The sequence below is a fragment of the Perognathus longimembris genome, chromosome 8 (genome assembly GCF_023159225.1).
Source record: "Perognathus longimembris pacificus isolate PPM17 chromosome 8, ASM2315922v1, whole genome shotgun sequence".
NCBI classification, from domain to species: domain Eukaryota; kingdom Metazoa; phylum Chordata; class Mammalia; order Rodentia; family Heteromyidae; genus Perognathus; species Perognathus longimembris.
The window spans coordinates 39,218,032-39,239,684 of record NC_063168.1 but is presented as its reverse complement, the minus strand read 5'-3'; the positions used below and the strand labels follow the sequence as shown (position 1 = coordinate 39,239,684).

General features: G+C 37.4%; 1 protein-coding gene across 8 annotated transcripts in view; it reads right to left on the bottom strand.

The window, feature by feature from the left end:
* The window catches only part of Ccdc88a (coiled-coil domain containing 88A), a 108,869-nt gene extending 87,553 nt beyond the window's left edge, over window positions 1-21,316 (bottom strand). For all 8 annotated transcript variants that reach the window (XM_048352899.1, XM_048352901.1, XM_048352903.1 and 5 more), the window contains exons 1-3: window positions 20,492-21,316; window positions 20,294-20,394; window positions 4,012-4,120 (exon numbers count right to left, since the gene is read on the bottom strand). In XM_048352899.1, the coding sequence (XP_048208856.1) occupies window positions 4,012-4,120; window positions 20,294-20,394; window positions 20,492-20,554 (273 nt within the window). In that variant the 5' untranslated portion in view covers window positions 20,555-21,316. The remainder of the gene's footprint in view (window positions 1-4,011; window positions 4,121-20,293; window positions 20,395-20,491) is intronic.
* Window positions 21,317-21,653: the final 337 nt, after the last annotated feature.

Sequence of the window (21,653 nt, the reverse complement as noted above, 5' to 3'; positions counted from 1 at the left end):
CAGCCAGAGGGATACTGTGGCTCAAGTGGCAGACTGCTAGCCTTGAGCAAAAAAACAAAAGGCTCATGGATAGCACTTAGGCCCTGAGTTAAAACCCCAGGACTAGCACCAAAAAATGAATAAATAAATAAAAGACATGTTAAACTAGGAGCAAAACTTAAGAGGACCACGGTCAGGCTATGGTATCTTATGCCTATAATTCTAGCTACTCAGGAAGCTGAGATCTAAGGATCACAAAGTTCAAAAGTTCAAATCCAGCCTAGGCAGGAAAGTCAGAGACTTTTATCTCCAATTAACCACCAAAAAGCCGGAAGTGAGGCTGGCAGGTCACTAGCCTTGAGCAAAAAAAGCTCAGAGCCATCACACAGGCCCTGAGTTTAAGCCTCAGGAGGTGGGGGAAAAAAAAAAAAAAGAAGAACAGAATCCTTCAAAGTAAAAGAGAAGCAGAGACAGAAAAATAAAATGTGCAAAGTACTCAGAGAAAAATAATTGTCAACCAAGAGCTATAGGCCTCACAGAATTATTTATGAAAAACAAGAGTACTGGCTGAGGACTGGAGACATACTTGAATGGCTGAGTGAGTGCTAGGCAAGTGTTAACCCTTGAGTTTTCCACCAATAGCATGGGTTGGGGAGAGGAATGTGGGATGGGTAGGCAACTCAGTAGCAAATGTGTTTAACGTGTGTGAAACCTTGGATTTAATTCTCATTACCAAACACAAAACAAGACAAAAATCAAATCAGAGTGACATAAAGGCAAGGTTAGACAAATAAATACTGAGAAACTTTATTATCAAAAATCTCTCTCTTGGGCTGGGGATATAGCCTAGTGGCAAGAGTGCCTGCCTCGGATACACGAGGCCCTAGGTTCGATTCCCCAGCACCACATATACAGAAAACGGCCAGAAGCGGCGCTGTGGCCCAGGTGGCGGAGTGCTAGCCTTGAGCGGGAAGAAGCCAGGGACAGTGCTCAGACCCTGAGTCCAAGGCCCAGGACTGGCCAAAAACAAAACAAAACAACAACAAAAATCTCTCTCTGACGCTAGAACTTATAGGCACAGGTAGGAACTTCCTGAATATAGGTCCCAGGGGCACAACAGATAGGGGAGAGTCTCGACAAATGGGACTACTACAAAATAAAAAGTTTCTGCACAGCTAAGGACATAGCCACCAAAACAGAAAGACAGCCAACCATATGGGAAAGGATCTTCACCAGCACAGCAACAGACAAAGGCCTAATATCCGTCATCTACAGAGAACTCAAAAAACTAACCCCCTCCAAACCCAGTAAACCAATTATTAATGGGCAAAGGAGCTAAAGAGAGACTTCACAGGAGAAGAGATAAAAATGGCAAAGAAACATATGACGAAATGTTCAACATCCCTGGCAGTAAAGGAAATGCAAATAAAAACAACCCTGAGATACTACTTCACTCCAGTTAGAATGGCCTATACTCTGAACTCAGCCAACAACAAATGCTGGAGGGGATGCGGGGAAAGAGGAACCCTTCTCCACTGTTGGTGGGAGTGCAAATTAATACAACCACTTTGGAGAACAGTATGGAGGTTCCTCAAAAAGCTCAGCATAGACCTACCCTATGACCCAGCCATACCACTCCTAGGCATCTATCCTGAACAACAGGTCTCAGGATATCAAAGACATCTGCACATCCATGTTTATTGCTGCACAATTCACAATAGCCAAAATATGGAAACAACCCAGATGCCCCACTACAGATGAATGGATCAAAAAAATTGTGGTACCTATACACAATGGAATACTACATAGCAATTAGAAATGCTAAAATACTGGTATTCACAGGGAAATGGTCAGAACTTGAACGAATAATGTTGAGCGAGACAAGCCTAGAACACAGAGAACAAAGGGGCATGGTCTCCTTGATATATGACTTTGGGGGGAGGGGGGAACAGTAGAGACCAGGTCTTCGAAACAAAAAAACTTCTTGTCAAATGGTATTTCCACAAGTTTGGGTCAGCGACCTTACATTATGTATCTAAAACTAAACAACTACTAAACATAAAAAGGTCTAGAATAAACCTATCAGTGGATCACAATAACTCAACAGCTATGTACATATGATCATATAAGACGAGGATAAGCAAAAACAACTCCAAGAGAAGGACACAGGAGGATTCTATTGTTGATGTTACATTTAAAGTTCTAGGTGAATTTCCTTTGGCGTATGCTACGTGGTTACTATATATGATTTTGTTACACTGGGTACTGTATATATGCCTACCTGATCTAGGGAAGGGAAAGAAAAACAAGGGTGTAAGATATCACAAAAAATGTACTCACTGCCTTATTATGTAACTGTGCCCCTTTTGCACAACACCCTGTCAACAAAATTTAATTTAAAAAAATCTCTGAACAAACATTTAAAAGAAGTTGCATTCTTCTCATCAGCAAGAAAATGGTAACAAAGGAAGGCAAGATACATGAATCCTGGGAGAAAGGATTAAAAATGTGGCTTGATCTGAAAAAATATGCCTATGATTTAAAAATAAAAACTTTCAGTATCTAATTTGTAGAGCTGAAAAGATGAAAACCTTTTTGTGGTCAAGCACTAGCCTTGAGCAAAAAGAGCTCAGGTACAAAGCACAGGCCTTGAATACAAGTTCCAGGACACACACACACACACACACACAAAAAAAAAAAGAACAAAAATGTAAAACACAAAAACTGCAGTTATAAGACAGAATGACTGGAGTGAAAACATTCTAAGCCAGGCACAGGTGGCTCATGCCTGTAATCCTAGATACTCAGGAGGATGAGATCTGAGGATCATGGTTTGAAAACAGCCCAGGCAGGAAAGTGCATCATATACACACACACCTGGAAGTGGAGCTGTGGCTCAAGTGGTAAAGAGCTAACCTTGAGGGAAAAAAGGCTCAGGGGCAGCACCCAGACCCTGAGTTTAAGGCCCAGGACCTGCACAAAACAAAACAAAATTACTCCATAAGAAAACAAAAATATTCACTAATTTTGTCTTTTGCTATTTTATATATGAAAAATATATTTTTACATAGCCTTTGCGGGGGAAAGAAACAGTAAAAAATTTAAAACTATTGTTATAAAAAATTCAAATTTAAACCATTTTTATAAAGAAAATATGTAGAAGCAATTACTGGCAAATGACCCAACTCTCCTGGATGATTTAACAATATTTCACTCATCTGTATCTATTAATGTAGCTTCAAGTATATAATAAAAAAATTTAAGTCCATCATCATAAAAGGATATAACAACTCATCATTCTCAATAGCTGATACAGAGACAAAATTAATAAAGCAAACTAAGTAGTTAAAATGTTAAAGAATCAGAATCATCATACAAACCCTATTTTTTCCCCCCAGTCCTGGGGCCTGAACTCAGGCCTAGGCACTGTCCCTGATCTTCTTTTTGCTCAAGGATAGCACCCTACCACTTGAGCCACCCCACCAGCTAAGTGTTTTTGCTTGTTTGTTTTTTAAAGACCATTAAAAAAGCATACTCTATGAAAGCATAATTCAAGTAAGCTAACAAAGTTGCATTAAACAAACTTTCAGGAAAGTAGGAAATAGCTATAAGAACATATAAAACATGGCAGTTATTTTTAATATTGGATAATAATAAAGTGCTTGCTTATATTCTTAATATTCATAAGGCTATCTGACAACTAGATTAAAGGATCTGACAAATGATAAGCATTTAATATTAGATGATGTTAGGCACCAGTGGTTCACACCTATAATACTAGCTATGAAGAAAGAAGGGTGAGATCTGAGCATCAGGATTCAAAGCCAGCCTGGATAATATGTGAGATTCTTATCTTCAATTAACCAGCAAAAAAGGCTGGAAGTGGAATTGTGGCTCAAGTGCCACTTAGCCTTTAGCAAAAAACCCAGGCCCTGAAGGCTGGTACCAAAAAAATTCTTAGATGAGTGACAGTAAATAACAAAACAATGTAAATTATTATTAAAATATTAAACTACAAAAAGAACTACTCACCTGGTAATAAAATTTTATCTGTTTCACCAAAATGGATAAATTATGAATTCTGAGTGATGCATCATTGTTGACTTTTTTATTAACTCTCTGACTCTCCGATTTAGGATTACTGCAAGAAATTAGAAAAAATAAAGTGACATTAAAGGATAATTAAAATGAATCATATAATACAGTTTTTCTTTTAAAAATGTGCATTCATCTGCACTAACATAGGTGATTACTTTATCATGTATTCTGGACTTCCAGTTAATATAAATGCACCTGATATTCCTAAACCAGCAAAAACATAACAAAAACCAGATGACTTGTAAAAAAAAGATTAGGTCTTTTGTTTCCTAGAATTTCATTTTATAAAAGAGATATGACTTTTTTCCAGACAAATGCTAATTTGCCCAGTAGTTTGACATGCAAACCTCCCCACCCCGGACTGATATAACTGATTTTTGAAGTTCAATGTATCCAGTTATGCAAGGGTCAGGCTAACTTCCCTATTTTCTTCTATGTTCCACAAGCCTACTTTATATATTTCTGTATCAACAGCTCCATTTTAATTACTATAGTTTTGTGTACCTCGATGTCTAGTAGAACAAGAAACCGCAACTAAATCATTTTGTAAATTCATTTTAACTATTCATGGCCCTTAACATTTTAGGACCAATTTGTCATAATTTACATAAACAAGCCAACAATCAAATTCTAGGAATATCAACTGGAATACTTCCCCCCTCTGCCCTCTCTCTCTCTCCTAGGCTAGCCAGGACAACAGCATTCATATTTTCATACTTACACTATCAGTTGGGACCTTTTTGCCCAGGTTGGCCTCGAACCATGACCCTCCCAATCTCTACCTCCCAAGAAGCTAGGATTACATATTTGAGCCTTAGTTGCCCAACCCTAATTGCTATTTTTATACTCATTTTTCTCTTAGGCTGAAAGCTCCCTGACATAGGGAACATATCATACTGAAACTTTTATTTCTAAAAGTGAGCATATTTCCTAACATAAATTCTATCTGAATGAAGATGAGAACAAATGATTAGAGTAAACACAGTATTCTAAAAACTAGGTTTCCTAATGAGAATTATGAGATGATATTCTAACTAACTCACTTAACAGTAAAGATATTCCCCCACTAAAGTTTCTGTCTTAAAAATCAATTGAATAATGAATGGTCCTAACCTATAGTTTGGGATCTACTGAAAGGGAGAATATCAGTAAATCTAACCTTACTGCAAGTGAAATAATTAAAAATAAGAACAGCCAAGGCAAATGAGAATTTAAATGAAAAAGTAGTTATCTGATGTAAAAGCATGAGCCAGAACTAGTTACTTATAAAAACAGTATCACAGAAGTCACATCATGTGTCATAGGAAACAAAGACAAACAGCAGCATGGTCAGAACACTGTGCTTAAAAACCCAGACAGCTGAAGGGAAAATCTTATTTAATGTAATCAATTCCAGTACATTTTTAGTCAGTGAGTTCAGCTACTCACTGAATATCTAGTACTGGCCATATCACTTAATGTATAAAGGCTTAGTTTAGTCATGCTGTCACTGTAGGGAAAAATGAAATTGTAACTAGGAAAAAAGAATAAAAACCCTAGTAATGAAATGTTAGGTAACCTACAGTTATTTAAATTTCACTGGCAATCATAGACACTCATTAAGTACCTTAGATCTTTAGCCTTCTTTTAATTTCTACTTTCCTAATTATATACTCAAAAATTCTTCATATGCCTCTCACCTATGACTATTCCTGAATATAACTGACAATACTTAGACTGAGAAAATACTTTAGTATTATCCAGAATTACTATAAATCAGGAAATGGAAGACCAAACTGTTATTCACCAAGGACCCTAGAGCTCTTCTTTTTATACTATTTTCTCTTTTAAAAAAATTATTAAAAAGAAACAGAGAAGATGGCCAGAAAAGCTCCATCAATGTCATTTATAAAATCTATGTGTACATAGTTTTATTATACTGCTTCAGCATATTCCCAATTCTGCTGATAGTGAGTAAGCAAATTAAACATAATTCATTTTTCCCTACCAGTTCATCACAATATTTTATTATAAACGTGAGCATTTAAGATTAACAATAAAAAGATCCAATATTGGATGGGGACAAGTTTCAGGGGTAGAGTGACTACCTAGTAGGTGTGAAATTCTGCGTTTAAGCCTCATTCTCACCAAAAGAAAAAAAAAAAAAGGAAGTTCAGTATAACCCCTGAAAATGCACGCCCATTACTCTGACAACATACAACAGTATTCATATAAACTTTTGATTCCCATTTGACAAATTTTATAATACATCATTGTTTTTGTGTCATAAAATTATTATCAAGTTTGTTAAGTGTTTTTTTTTCCCCAAAGTACAGTCAGTTGTTATTGCTTTTTATTTGGTAGGTCCTGAGGCTTGAACTCAGGACCTGGGCACTGTCCCTGAGCTTCTTTTGCTCAAGGCTGGTGCTCTACCACTTTGAGCCACAGCTCCACTTCATGTTACTGCTTTTTGTAGTGCTGGGTATCAAACGTAGGGCAAGCAAGCACTATACTATTGAGCTATATGTCCAGCCCTCAAAAATTTCAAGGTTCTTTTTAACTTTATGTGTAACATTCCTCTCATGGTATCCCAAGATTCAGCTGTCAGACAATCTAAAAGTTTGTTTTGTATAAAGTTCTTTTATGAACTAACCAAGTTTTCAAAACTTTAAATTTTTTGTTTGTTGTTAAAATGGCCATACTGAAAAAAAATTTGGTTTGATAAAAATCTTTCAAAAAAGTTTTGTTTAAAAATTGTGGGTTTTTTTTTTAATTTAATGTTTGCTTGTTTTTGTTGTTGCTGTTTATCTGGTCCTGGGGCTTGAACTCTGGGCCTAGATGCAACTCCTGAGCTCTTTCTTTCAGCTCAAGGCTAGAGCTCTACCACTTGAGCCATAGCACCACTTGCAGCTTTTCCTGTGGTTAATGGAGATAAAAGTCTCACAGACTTTCCTGCCTGGGCTGGCTTTGAACTGTGATCCTCGGATCTCAGCCTCCAGAGTAGTTAGGATTACAGGCACGAACCACCAATGGCCTGGCAAAAAAAATTTTAAGTTTTATATGAAGTATTTTTTTTAGCTTTTGATAATAACTGCTTTTTTCCCCTGGGACCAGGACTTGAACATAGGGTTTTTGTTCATAGGCTGGCGGCACTCTACCACGTGAGTCACACACCTCTAGCCCCCAAACTGTTTTAAAATGATTAAGACGATTCTGGCTATACATACAGGAGTTTATTAATTTGGGTTTTTTGTGTTTTTTTTTTCTTTGTAAAATAGGGTTTCACTACCTAACCAGGCTGGCCTCATTCTTGATCCTCCTGCTTCAACCTCCTGAGGGATTAAATGCATGTGCCATTCACACTCAGCTGTTCTTATATACTAATAATATGAAAAGATGAAAAACACAACTGAAGCTAAACAAACAATTTTTGAACTGAAAATACTTTGCCATCACCTAAAATCAGACTTAGAATCACCAACGCTAACTTAAAGAGATAAAGACAAAATTTTCTTTCTTTTTATGAAACTGTTCTGATTTTTGCCTGCATATCTTTAAAATGGATATGTAAGAGAGATATGAGAAACTTCTATCACCTGTAGAAGTCCAACAGAATAATGGAGTTCTTCAACTAGGCTTATTTAGCACCCAGGGTTCCCAGTATTAGTTTCTAGTTTATCCTATATCAAATTGAGTGTTATTTTAGTATGATGTTAGAACTGAAAAAAAAAATTCTTTAGAATCATTGGATTTACCATAGTCTATGATCATATACTTTTGACTTAAAGGACAGGACAACCCAATAAGTACTTTTAGGCATGTATCCACAGAGCAATAAACTCTCAATTATAAGGCTCAAGTTTCCCATTTGATATATGCCTAAGTTAAGGGTCACACTGACATATGGTAGAACCATGGAAACAGGCCCTTTCACCCCCAAGGATAGATCTCCTTACATAAGGAAAACTACTTCTGGTGGAACTGTGAAAAATCCTGAATTTCAACTCTATGAAAAACATTTAATGATGAATTTACAGAAAGTTAGGCAAATTAATGAATAACATCAGGAATAGAAACAACTAGCTTTTTAGTCAATGTGGTACAAACTGACTAAACTTGCAATAACAATATTAGCAAGACATGGTAAAATACAGTGACTCATCAAAAATATAAAAATCTTAGCTGTAACTATTGGGAAGTGAACATGCACATATGCTATACACCATATATATATATGTCACACATACATAACATTTCAAAATACTTAAAAGAAGTGCTGTAAGGGGAGAGACAGAGTGAGCACATGCACATCATTATTGGTTTTCACTACCTTTTGGTTTTAACTAATTCTTATAACCGTGGAAAATATTTTTAAATATATTTGAAATGTACCATAAAATTACTTGCTCCATGAGCCTTGCACATTTTACTTATTTCTAGGAGAAAACATTAGAAATTGTCCCTAATTGTATAACTAAAGCACATTTAATGAAGCTATACTATACCTAAAATTCAATGCCTGGGATTTACAACATCATAAAAGATTGATGAGACTAAACTTTAAAATAAGGAAAAACTAAGATTAAAAAGGTAAAAGACTACATCTTATGTAAAGACAGAAAAACACTCTAATTCATATATATATTTAATAAAACACAATAAAAATCTCAATATAGTCCACAATCTAGATGACACCATGTTTCTTTAAAAAGAAAGTATACTCTATTAAGTATTCTAAATATTCTGCCTTTCATTTTATTTAATACTTAAAGTGATAAATAATATTAATTCAAAATAATCATAAATAAGGAAGACTTATAAGGCCCTTTTTGAAAATATTTTTAAAGAATATACTTTTGGAAAGGCCTTTTTCTAAAATAAAAGTTAAGCTATTAAATGATACACATATAACACATGGATTACGAACTGCTACTAACTTTCTAATAATACACAGCTATTTCCAAAGCAACATAAACTCAAATCAACTATCTTTTTTACTATATTTTTATTAGATGAAAATGAACTATTTTAATGTTGTAGTGAATAATAGCCTAAAATATACCCCATATCTATCTAGTAATAAGTTATATATCAAGGTGGCAGCAAAACAGAGTCTCAGTTTCACATTTATAAATGGCCTATAAGACAAGTTGTAGTAATTTCACTTATATAATACACAGGTAATAGTATTCTCTACCACTGTATAGACACAATTTTAAATTAGGAGAAAAATGAAGGAAAAGTTAGCACTTATTCTCAGAGTTGGTCCCTGGATAACCAAGAGTTATGTCTTTATTTATTAATTGACTAATATCTATGAGAAACAGAAATCTGATCATTTTAATGGCTTTATCCTTTTCTATTTAGTCTCAAATCTGTTGTGTGTTTTTTGGACCATCTGTTCTCTGTTGGTGCTTAAATGGTAATGGTTAGGCACCATTAGCACTTTTGCTACATGTGTTCAGGCTCCTCACCATGCCACTATGAGTAGTTTATAACTTTTAACTTTTGAGATATTTCATAACATCTTATTGTCACTGAAATATCTGAAAAAACAAGTAATCTACATATCTAACTTAAAATGTTTGTAAACCAGAATGTCTGCTTTAATTGGGTAAAAAGCATCATAATTAAAGGCTCTCTGAATACTATGATACCTTATCCTTGAGTATAAGTAGGGAAATGAGTGGCCTTTTTTTTAAAGATACTGTTTCAACTTAATTTCCATCCACCTCAACTTTTCACAATATTTCCACTTATATTAAGTGATTAAATCTTTCCAATGACCAAATAGTGATACTTAGAGAGGTATGTAACATATTACTGCAGAGACTACAGACACAGCCCATCTAATATATTTATCCATGCAATTTTAGACAATACTTAAGTTACTTCTTAAAAAGTTGAAGAAAAAAATGGACATTTTTTAAAAATTAGCCCAAGACTGAGGTAGCAGTATAATATTATGTTCATTAGTTTAAAAACACAGAATCTTTAATGCTTTAGAATTTTTAATGTTTTAAAGATTGCAAATAAACTCAAAACTAGTAAAAATCCAATATTATACAAATATTAACTTTAGTTTTATCTAAATTAAATAGCTAAAGACCTACCCTTTGTTTATTTTTGTTCTAACAAGTTGAACTCAGGACTCCACTCTCCTTGGCTTTTTTTCCTCAACACATAGCTCATACTCTACCATTTACACTATACTTACAACCCCGACATTTTGCAAGTTAATTCAAGTTAGAGTCACTGGAACTTTTTTGATCCTCAGATCTCAGCTTCCTATAGCTAGGATTATAGATATGAGCTGATGCCACCTGGCAATTCTTTCTTTCTTACAGAACAAGTCCTTTTAAGACTTTTATGATTAAGCAGGCAGTTTTCTAACATTTTGGTTTCAGAAGCCCTCTAAACTCTCAAGGTGCCATGAGATCTATCTATCTATCTATCTATCTATCTATCTATCTATCTATCTATCTATCTATCTACCTACCTACCTACCTACCTACCTACCTACCTACCTACCTATTTTCAGAGTCAAGCTCTCTCACTTTGTAGCCCAGGCTATCCTGGAACCCAAGACCCTCCTGCCTCAGCCTTCTGAGTGCTGAGATTACACAAATGCCCAGAAACATCTTTACTTTTGTAACATCAGTGCTTTTGCAATAAGGCCAAATGGCATGATAGTACTATTATGGAAATAATTCCGACCTGATAATCATCTTCAGAATCACTGGGGTCTGTTTATCTCACTCTAAGAATCATATTAGGCAAATCATTTCCTATTGTTGGAATGGAGACCTTAGGACTTACTATTAGGCTAACCAGTGCCTTGAATAAGGTAAGAGAACATTTATTTCTATAGTAACTCACCACATGACTAATATCTGAAATGGAAGAAGAATGTTATTAGGATCAATAGGCTGCATTGATCTATAATGGAACCTTTACCCACTGTCCTTAAATCTGAAGACAGAGCCAGAGAGGTTTGTTTTCATTTGTTTTAATCAGTATTCTAGGGCAATAAATATTAGCTTCAGTTCCAATCAGTCCCAGAGATTCAAGAAATACCAGAGTGCTGATGTATACTTAGATGTTTCCCTGAATCAGTGACAAACTACTATGGGTATCATCCCCTTTTTAGTAACTTAAAATAAAGTAAGATTTCTCAGGAGGCAGGAGGGAGGAATGAGAGAGGAGGTAACAAACAGTACAAGAAATGTATCCAATGCCTAACGTATGAAAATGTAACCTCTCTGTACATCAGTTTGACAATAAAAATTTAAAAATAAATTCTCAACATGAGCTCTCCTCCTAGGGTAATTTAAATACTGTACTTGATTGTTACTGACAGTACTACTTGCCATCTTTTTTTTCTTCTCTCAATGCTGACGGCCTTGTACACACTAGGGAAGTCTCTATCGCTGAACTATATTTCTAGTCCTAAACTGGCTTTGAACTCACAGTCTAGCCCAATCATGTCTTGAACCCAACAATCCTCCTGCCTCAGCCTCTGAGGTGCTGGGATTATAAGCATATAACAACTGTATATGGCAAGCAAATAAAGCCCTCTGAAATGAAGAAAGCCTATAAAAATATTTCCAGAGTACAATATATTCTAATTAATAAACTAAAATAAATCATGGTTATAGAAACTAGCCTCAAGTTCTAAGTTTCGATATAAAAATCTTTTTTCAAAGGCATAGGCCTTTTCAATACCCTGGAGCAATTTCAGCTAGAGAGAAAAGACTTGTAACAAAGGGTTGAATTGCAATAAAAATGATCACCTTCCTGTCTAAATTTCTATGATAAAAACACCAGCAATCACAGCACCAGTTCCTGATATTTAAAGGACAGGATCTTTTTGGTTCACTTTGGTTGGTTATATACTCTGCAGATGGCTCAGAGGACATATAACTGCCTACTTTGAGGAGCAAGTAAGTATAACCTCAACGTATCACTCAGACCTTTCCTTTTGAAATCCTGGGCTACTAATAGAGTTTCAAAACAGTGACAACAGACAAATTCTACCAATGCCATTGTTTTCTAGATTTCTAGTGTTTTTTCACTCTTAACATGCTTCCAGAATTATCTCTTGGCGATGTATTTTTAGAAAGCTGTAATGGATGACCTTTTTGTGTTTACACTTAAAAGTTAAGAACTGTTCTGGTGCCTACTCCTAGCTATTCAAGTGGGGGAAATTCAGAGGATCATAGTTTAAATTTAAAGTCAGTACAGGCAGAAAAAGACATGAGACTACATCTCCACCATAATTACAAAAAAAGAAAGGCTAGAGGCATGGCTCAAGTGGTAGAGATCTTGTTATTTGAGATAAAGTCTTGCTAACTTTTTGCCCAAGCTAGCCTTGTGAGCCACAACCTACTTACAATCCATCCCAAGTAGCTGATTTACCAGCATATGCCACCACACCTGGTTTATTTTAATTTTACACAAGGATTATGTTTATGTACATAGTTGTAAAATGTTCTCTTCCATCCCCATGATGAATGATTCTTCAGTATCCACAGTGTTAAAATTAGCTATTTGTTGCCTAGTTTTCTATTTTATTTATTTTTGCCAATCCTGGGGCTTGGACTGAGGGCCTTAGCACTGTTCCTAGCTTCTTTTTGCTCAAGACTAGCACTCTACCCCTTGAGTCACAATGCCACTTCTGGCCTTTTCTGTTTATGTGGTGCTGAGGAATCAAACCCAGAGCTTCATGCATGCAAGGTAAGCACTCTACCTCTAAGCAACATTCCCAGCCCCTCTATTTGAATTTTTTTTTTATTTTGGCCAGTACTGGGCCTTGGACTCAGGGCCTGAGCATTGTTCCTGGTTTCTTTTTGTTCAAGGCTAGCACTCTGCCACTTGAGCCACAGCACCACTTCTGGCAGTTTTCTATATATGTGGTGCTGGGGAATTGAACCCAGGGCTTCATGTATATGTGACAAACACTCTTGCCACTAGGCCATATTCCCAGCCCTTAATTTTTTAATTAATACTCATTTCTACCTCTACAAGTAACTAAGAGATCATAGATTCTTTTTTGTTTCTTATTTAGAGATCATAGATTCTTAAAGACTAGTGAATGAAACTCTTTCTGGGCTTTAGTTATCTGCATTAATATTAATTTTATCTATACATAAGCAATTGTCTAACCTTGGTACTAGCCACTATTCAGAACTGGAATCTCCAAAATATGACTTTCTTCACCCTCGAACTACAACTTCCTATTCTTTGTATCCTCTCATTCGTTTCTTTCTTCTAATTCTGGTCTCTTCCTTCACTTTTCTTGAGCCTCTGAACTATCACTTAAGAATTAATAACTCACTTGAGTACAGTGGGTTAGGAGGAAAAAGCAATCTCCAATTCAGGATAAATTCTACAGGCCTTTTAATTTCTGAGCAGCTATAAGGATTACTGGTTACCCAAATATGCTGACTGACTCTTCTAAAATGTGTGGTTAAAAAATTTCAAATAAGCCATCAACTATGCATGTCTATTATTGTATTCATCTTTAAGTCCCTTTGTGATTTCCTCTCAACAGTCTTGTACATTTTTTCCACTTTCCTCAAGCCTACCACTAAGATTCATATCTCCTGGCTTCTTTTCATGCTTTTTTCCCCCTTTGCTTAAAATATCATTCTATTTACTTCCCCACTGTTTATAACTAATGTCCATCCCGATCACTCTTAATCAACTTTCATACCCAGCTCAAATATTATTTATTTATTTTTGTGCTGCTTGGAGCTGAATATAGAACCTTGCATGTGCTGAGCAAGCACTCTACACATCCACATCCATTCCAAGAAATCTTTCCTTCATGTGAATCACTTCCCTCATTGTGCCAACCTTCTATCAAGGTCAGTAATTCCATTATGTAGCACATACAAACATATTTATGCACTTCTTTCCCTTACCACTGGATAAACACATCCCAGAAACTAGCAGTTTGTTATATAGTAAGTACTCAGAAACTATCCACTGAACAAAATGATCTTTAGCTAGACATGGGTGGTTCACGCCTACAATTCTAGCTAACTCAGGAAACTGAGATCTGAGGATTCCAGTTAGAAGCAGCCCCGGGAAGACAAATCTTCCCAATTCTTATCTCTAATTAGCCAAGAGAAAAACAGAACTGGAGATTCAAGTGGTACAGAACTCTGTTCTATGTTCCATTCTTGTCTTCTCTGGGGCACAGACTTCTACTGGCCAAAGAGCTATGTAAACAAAGGACAAGTGCTCATATACCCCCACTCTTCTTTTCTAGATGACATTCTAGGTACCTGAAACTTTGGTCTTGAACAAACACCCTTAACCCAATTTCAGGGTCTGCACAGGTCCCTTTCCCAGGCCTATCTTAAGGATGGACACTATAAATGTTTATACTCTTGGGCCAAGGGGAGGCAGGTTGTGAAAGAGAATGTGAGCGCTTGGACTTTAGACATACACCTAAATTCAGAGTCAATACTATTTTACGATTACTTTATTTATTTATTTATTTATTTTTGCCAGTCCTGGGGCTTGAACTCAGGGCCTGAGCACTGTCCCTAGCTTCTGTTTGCTCAAGGCTAGCACTCTGCCACTTGGGCCACAGTGCCACTTCTGACTTTTTTTTTTTTTTTGTATCTATGTGGTGTTGAGGAGTCGAACCCAGGGCTTTATGTATACAAGGTAAGCAGTCTTGCCACTAGGCCATATTCCTAGCCCACGATTACTTTAATAGACAAATCTACTTTTCATATCTTAAGATTTGATGGGACAAAGATACATTTCTCAGTAAATAGCCTCTGTTTAATAAATGGCTTCTTTACAAACACATTATGAAGCTATTTTCAGGATACTTAAGCAGAAACTGCATGACAAATGTCAGGGCTTTAACTTTTTTAGTTATTATAAAGGTGATATATAGAGGAGTTATTACAGTTATATAAATCAGGTGAAAAATATATTTCTTTTTGGACAATGTCACCCATTCCCTCACTCTCTCCCACTGTTTAGGGCTTTAATTTTAAAAAGGATTTCCAAAAGTAGTGTCAGTGACTCATTCTAGGAATCCCAACTACTTGGGTAGCAAAGGTAAGGATAATCAAAGTTCAAGGCCAACTTAGACAAAATAGTTTATGAGACTCATCTCCACAGAAAAGGCTGGGTATGGTGGTGCATGTCTGTCACCCAGCTACAAGGGAAAAGTAAATAAGATATTCATGCTCAATAAAAGCAAGATCTTTTTTCAAAAATAACAGAAGGGAAAGAAGGCTGGAGGTGAGGTTGTAGTTCAATGTATAATACTCATTTGGCATGTTCAAGGCACTTAAATCCCCAGTCCCACTAAAATAAGTAAATAAATAAGATAATAGTAATTTTTTAAAAGCAAGAAGTATATAAAAACAAGAAAGTATTCTAAATAGATTTTTAGAGTTAAATAATGGATTTAGTCACAGAAATAGATTTCAAACACTGTTCTGATAATTGTCTCAGTATTTATAAACTGTTAATATTAAGCTCCATTCATATTTTAAGCTGCTTAGACAGTGGTAATAACACTTTTTAAGATTATAAATGTACATAAATTCCTGAAAAGCTCACAAGTAATATTCAACAGCAGTTATAAAACTGGATAATTTCTCAAACAGAAAAATGATCATTTCTGCTTCACTGTTACCAAGTCCCTATAACTAGCACTGAGGAAAGGAAGATTCCATTCCCCCAAGTAGGAAAATGCCCTGCAGCATACAGAATGGCTAGCCTATCATCCACGATCTCTAAATAGCTTCTCCCTTAGAGGTGGCTGATGTCTTGTCACAAGTTCCTAGGGGCATTCCTCCCTCCCACCTCATGCAAGGAGCTACTCAATGAAAGCTAAGATTCACCTCTCAATACTATAAATTCCAAGTCAGTGAACAGGCTTCAAAAGCATTAAAAAAAAAAAAAAAAAGGTCACTGAAGTTAACTCCTTATTTTCAGAGTCGGGTTAGGAAATGACAACACTGGAGTCAATAATTTAAATCAATATTGTAATTCAAATTCAAATACATGTTTTAGATGAAAAAGATTCTACAATAAGGCTTCTATAATGAAAGTCTATGTCACATTAAGCAGTAATAGAAGACCAGTAGGGCAAAAACATAATTAAAAGTCTGCAAAACAAATCAGTATTTCTTGCCATGATGGAATAATAGGAATGAAATTCACTCTTGCCTGAAACAACTAGGGAAAAAAAAGACAAAATATAGTAAACATTTTTCAAGATACTGGACATCAGGCAATAAACCAGTTATCTTTGATAGATGAGAAACAAACCTAAGTCCAAGAACTGACTGACTTAAATAGTTCCTAAGCCATGAACAAATAAGAGGAAACTTAGGCAGTGCAATGTACACTCCCTGAGATGAAATGGAACTAGCAGAGTACTACAAGGTTTTGTCTCAATAGTACAACAAAGTAGTAGTGCCCAACAAAACTTTAAAACTCAAAGTCCTGTGAATGGATCAAAATCTTTCTGAGTAACTTAATTATATTCCAAAGCAAAGCTCAAGATTTCTGCTTTCAGTGGAATATAAAAATAACCAATAACCAACAAGGCAGAATTTCAAATACTGACACCAAAGAAAACCTAACAGCCTACAAAAGCAAGACAATACAATCCATAATAAGGAGAAAAATCAAAGTGACCTCAATGAAATGACACAGACAGAATTAGTAGGAATGGACCATTAGCCAGTTATAACTGTATTCTATATGTTTAAGAATATAAAGAGGGACTGGGAATATGGCCTACTGGCAAGAGTGTTTGTCACATAGACATGAAGCCCTGGGTTCAATTCCCCAGCACCACATATATAGAAAACGGCCATAAGTGGCGCTGTGGCTCAAATGGCAGAGTGCTAACCTTGAGCAAAAAGAAGCCAGGGACCCAGTGCTCAGGCCCTGAGTCCAAGGCCCAAGACTGTCAAAAAAAAAAATAATAATAATAACATTATGGATAATTTTTTTGCCTTACCACTTTAAAACTTCACGTAAGTAAGTATGCATTAACTTGTTTCTGGAAAATTATTTTTTAAGAAAGCAAAAGCTTACTTTTCTTTTTTCCCTAATTTCCTTTCCCTTAATTTATTTAGGTCATTCAGAACAGAATGAGGACATTTTAAAAAAAGCTACAGAGGTGGAACTGAAAACACAGAAGTAGATTTGAGGTTCAGAAAGCAACCAGTGCTCCAAAAAACAACCTGGTAACCACTACATCATTTCCAAAATAAACATTTTTTTTAATATAAACGTGTGCTCCAAAGTGTAAACAAACTAACACAGTTTTGTTAGCATTTAGACAACTACTAGAATTAAAAAGTATTTAAAAATATTTTTTAAAAGTATCATCCAAGGGGCTGGGAATATGGCCTAGTGGCAAGAGTGCTTGTCTTGTATACATGAAGCCCTGGGTTCGATTCCCCAGCACCACATATATAGAAAATGGCCAGAAGTGGCGCTGTGGCTCAAGTGGCAGAGTGCTAGCCTTGAGCAAAAAGAAGCCAGGGACAGGGCTCAGGCCCTGAGTCCAAGGTCCAGGACTGGCAAAAAAAAAAAAAAAAAAGTATCATCCAAATAAAATTCATTAATGTGGAAAAGTAGTATATTTTCCTATATTTTGATCTTTTATTTTTAGAATTCATCTCACTAATTAAGACTTTCTAACTTTAGCAAGTAAAGGAACACAGGGTAAAATTCTGAATATGTATCATTATATGGCTACCTTTCCTGTCATGAGTGTCCCATAAAATATTAATATTTTCCATTATTTTTTATTTATTTATTTTTTTTTTGGGTCAGTCCTGGGCCTTGGACTCAGGGCCTGAGCACTGTCCCTGGCTTCTTCCCGCTCAAGGCTAGCACTCTGCCACTTGAGCCACAGCGCCGCTTCTGGCCGTTTTCTGTATATGTGGTGCTGGGGAATAGAACCTAGGGCCTCGTGTATCCGAGGCAGGCACTCTTGCCACTAGGCTATATCCCCAGCCCGTATTTTCCATTATTTTTATTAAAATATTTTTCATCATTGTTAAAATATTGTTTCATCAACTCTTCCATTTTGCTTAGGAAATAGTGGGATATTTCGAAGAAAAAACAATTCTATGGGTGGCTGCTAAAATATATTTACTAACCCTAAAATGTTGACACTGTAGTTTCCTTTCTAAGAAAAGAAAAAATAGAAATATATATGTATGCATATGTATGTATGCATATATATGTATATATATGCACACATACACATACATTGAAATAGCATATTTCTTTTTTGGATGCCTGTACAAAAACATGTTTTTGGCCAGGGTTGGTTGGTGGCTCTCACCTGTAATCCTAGCTACTCAGGAGGCTGAGATCTCAGATCTGAAGTTCAAAACCAGTCCCAGCAGAAAACTCCATGAGACTCTTACCTCCAACTAACCAACAGAAAACTAGAAATGATGTTGTAGCTCAAAGTTGTAAGCAATAGTCTTGAGCAAAAGAGCTCAGGGTCAGTGGCCAAGCCTGTGAGTTCAAACCCCACAACCAATCAAAAAAAAAAAAAAAAGTTTCTGGAAAAAGCAATATAATACTTCCCTGTGGGATCAACATATACAGGAAAAACATACACAAATCTGAGCACAGAGGACAGTTATTTATGGATTTGACATAGAAAAATCAAATAGAATCAGTTTGATAATAAAAATTTGAAAAAAAAATCAAATAGAAACTAATTTTCATAAAACCGAACTGATAGATGTACTGCTATTAGAACAGAATATACTTATTTCCTAATAAGTATATTCTAATAAGTATTTCCTTAGTATTTATAAGGCATAAATTTCCCCCATATATAATAGGAATGTCTTCAATTCAAAAGTTGCAAACTACCTTTGTAATCAGGTTCTATTCAGGACAAATAAGGCTACATCCATATTATTTTAGGCACAAGTATAATATTCAGTTTGATAATCTACAGGGATGTGCATGTACACTATAATACCTCTTATGATAAAATGAAGTTTTTCATTGATTCGGCTATCAACATGCTTTCAATACATTTCTGGGCTGGGAATATAGCCTAGTGGTAGAGTGCTTGCCTACTATACATGAAGCCCTGGGTTCGATTCCTCAGCACCATATACATAGGAAAAGCCAGAAGGGGCACTGTGGCTCAAAGGGTAGAATGCTAGCCTTGAGCAAAAAGAAGCCGGGGATAGTGCTCAGGCCCAGAGTCCCAAGCCCCCAGCACTGGCAAAATAAATAAATAAATAAATAAAACAAAAAACCCACACACATTTCTATTTAATACAACGCAATAAAATCTGTCGTAAAAAGCAAAGATTTGGCCAAAGGCTGGTGTCTTATATCTGTGGTTCTAGCTACCTAGATGGCTGAGATCCAGAAGATCACAGTTCAAAGCCAGCCTAAGCAGAAAAGTTTTTAAGATTCCATCTCTAAAATAACCAGTAAAAAGCCAGGCTGGAGATGTGCAGATGTGATTCAAGTGGTAGAACACCAGCCTAGCAAGCAAGCAGGAGAGTTCAGACCCCAATACAGAAAAAAAAAAAAGGCAAAGATTTACCTAATAATTCATTAATCTTGTCAAGATTTAAGTTACTTATATAATTATCTGAAAAGACCTTTAAACAATTGACCCAATGCTAAGCAATCTAATAACAGTAACACAGAAAGTTATCTAAGGTATTTAAATTGCTTGCTACAGCAAATCTTCCTATCAATCTGAAATGCTTGAATTTATCCTGAAATCTGTTACTGCCCCATCAGTTTCAAATTTTATGCCATTTTATTCTTAGACACAAAGGTTAATAAGAAACACTGCTGCTTCAAACACACATAACTTTACAGTAAGATCTCCCCCCTCCCTTTTTTAAAGAAACTAGATTCCTATTTCTTTCTTTCTTCCTCTCATTTGTCCAAATTATCCAAGACACAATGTGTTTTGAATTTTAACACTGAAGACAACAAAAAGGTTGGCAGAATGAAAAGTCAAGCTTCTAATTTGTAACAGATAAAATTACAGGTTGTGATAAATGGGCTGGGCATCTACAATGAACACTCCTTTCAAGGATCCAATTTTTAAAACAATTTTTCTGACCAAAGAACCAAATTAGGGCTTAAAACGCTAAGTCTCTTAAGTCCAGGGCATGTTATTTTTCTAAGAAAACAAGTTATCTAGAAAAGAAAAAAAGAAAAGGACGATAACACTTACATTTGAAGCATGACCTGGTTCAGGAAGACTCCATCCACCAAAGCCACATATTCATCCAGATTGGTCCCATTTCCTGCAGCCAGAGGTCCAAACGTTTTGACCTAGAACAGAAAGGATCACCACGGCGTGAACGCCCACCTCCATCTCCGAAGCCACAAATAACCCAGCCAAACATACAATAAAGGGCATCCTACTTACCCAAGTGACCAAGGGGCTGGTCATGAACTGCTCCAATAGGGGGGTAAAAATTTCGTTCTCCATTTTTACAGATTATGTGTTTGAGAGAAGGGGAAAAGGGGAGAGAAAAAAAAAGGGGGAACTAGCACAAACATACGCCTAGAGAATTGGTTGCTAAACGTTGAGGAAGTAAAAAGAATCAATGAAAGTCCATTTCGACCAGCCAGGAAAATCCCATCGAGGAGCTGGGGGGAAATGTCCCTCCTCGCAGCCCCCGAGGGCAGGGAGCCCAGATCCCGGGAAGCGCCCCCGACAGCCCCCGCGAGCCGCAGCCTGCGCTGGAAACGTCTGTGCCGGGCGAGGAGGGGCAGAAAAAAGGCATCTGGAGGAGGAGGAAGGGGAAAGGGAGCCAGAGCAGCCAGACAAAAAAAAAAAAAAAAAAAGCCCCTGAGGGCTGCCCAGCTCTGGAGGCAGCCGACCAGCCCCACTGCCCCGCGATGAATTAATCCCAACGCGGGCAGAATGGAAAATCTCGTCCCCGGGGCTCCGAGGGGCCGCCGGGCTGGGGCCCGGCCTCGGGGCTGCGCTCGACTCCCGGCGGCGGCGGCGGCGGCGGGCGCGGAGCCTCCGCGGTCTCAGCCCCTCAGCGCCCCCGGGCAGGGCTCGCCCCTTCCTCCCGGGCGGACTCCATCCCTCAGCGGCCCTCACGCCTCGCCGGCCGCCCCTTTGCTCCACCCCAAGTAAGGTCTGGGGGGTTCGGTGTGTGTCTCCAACCCTCGGGCTGGCCAGAGCCCCGCCAGTCTCTTCAGCGGCGCCTCTGGGAAAGCCCTCAGCACAAAACCAGCGCCGCGCTCCAGCCTCCCGCTCTGCCCTCTGGAGGAGCCGGAGTAACGGCCTCAGAACCGCAGTGCCGAAGCACACCCAACTCCGGGCCGTCCAACCAGCGCCCACCAGCCTGCGGGACGAGGGAGAGCGCGGCTCCCTCCGCGCCGATATCCTTCCGCCAGCTCCCCCTCCTCCTTTCCGCCCCGCCCCTCCCGCGCCTATGCCTCTGGATTGTGGGAGAAGAAAACCGCTGCATGAGCGCGCTCCCGAGCGCGCGCGCTCCCAAGGGCCGGGGTTCGGCCCCGCCGCCGCCGCCCAGATTCAGACGCGCGAGCACTTGCAGCTGCTGCGGGTGGCC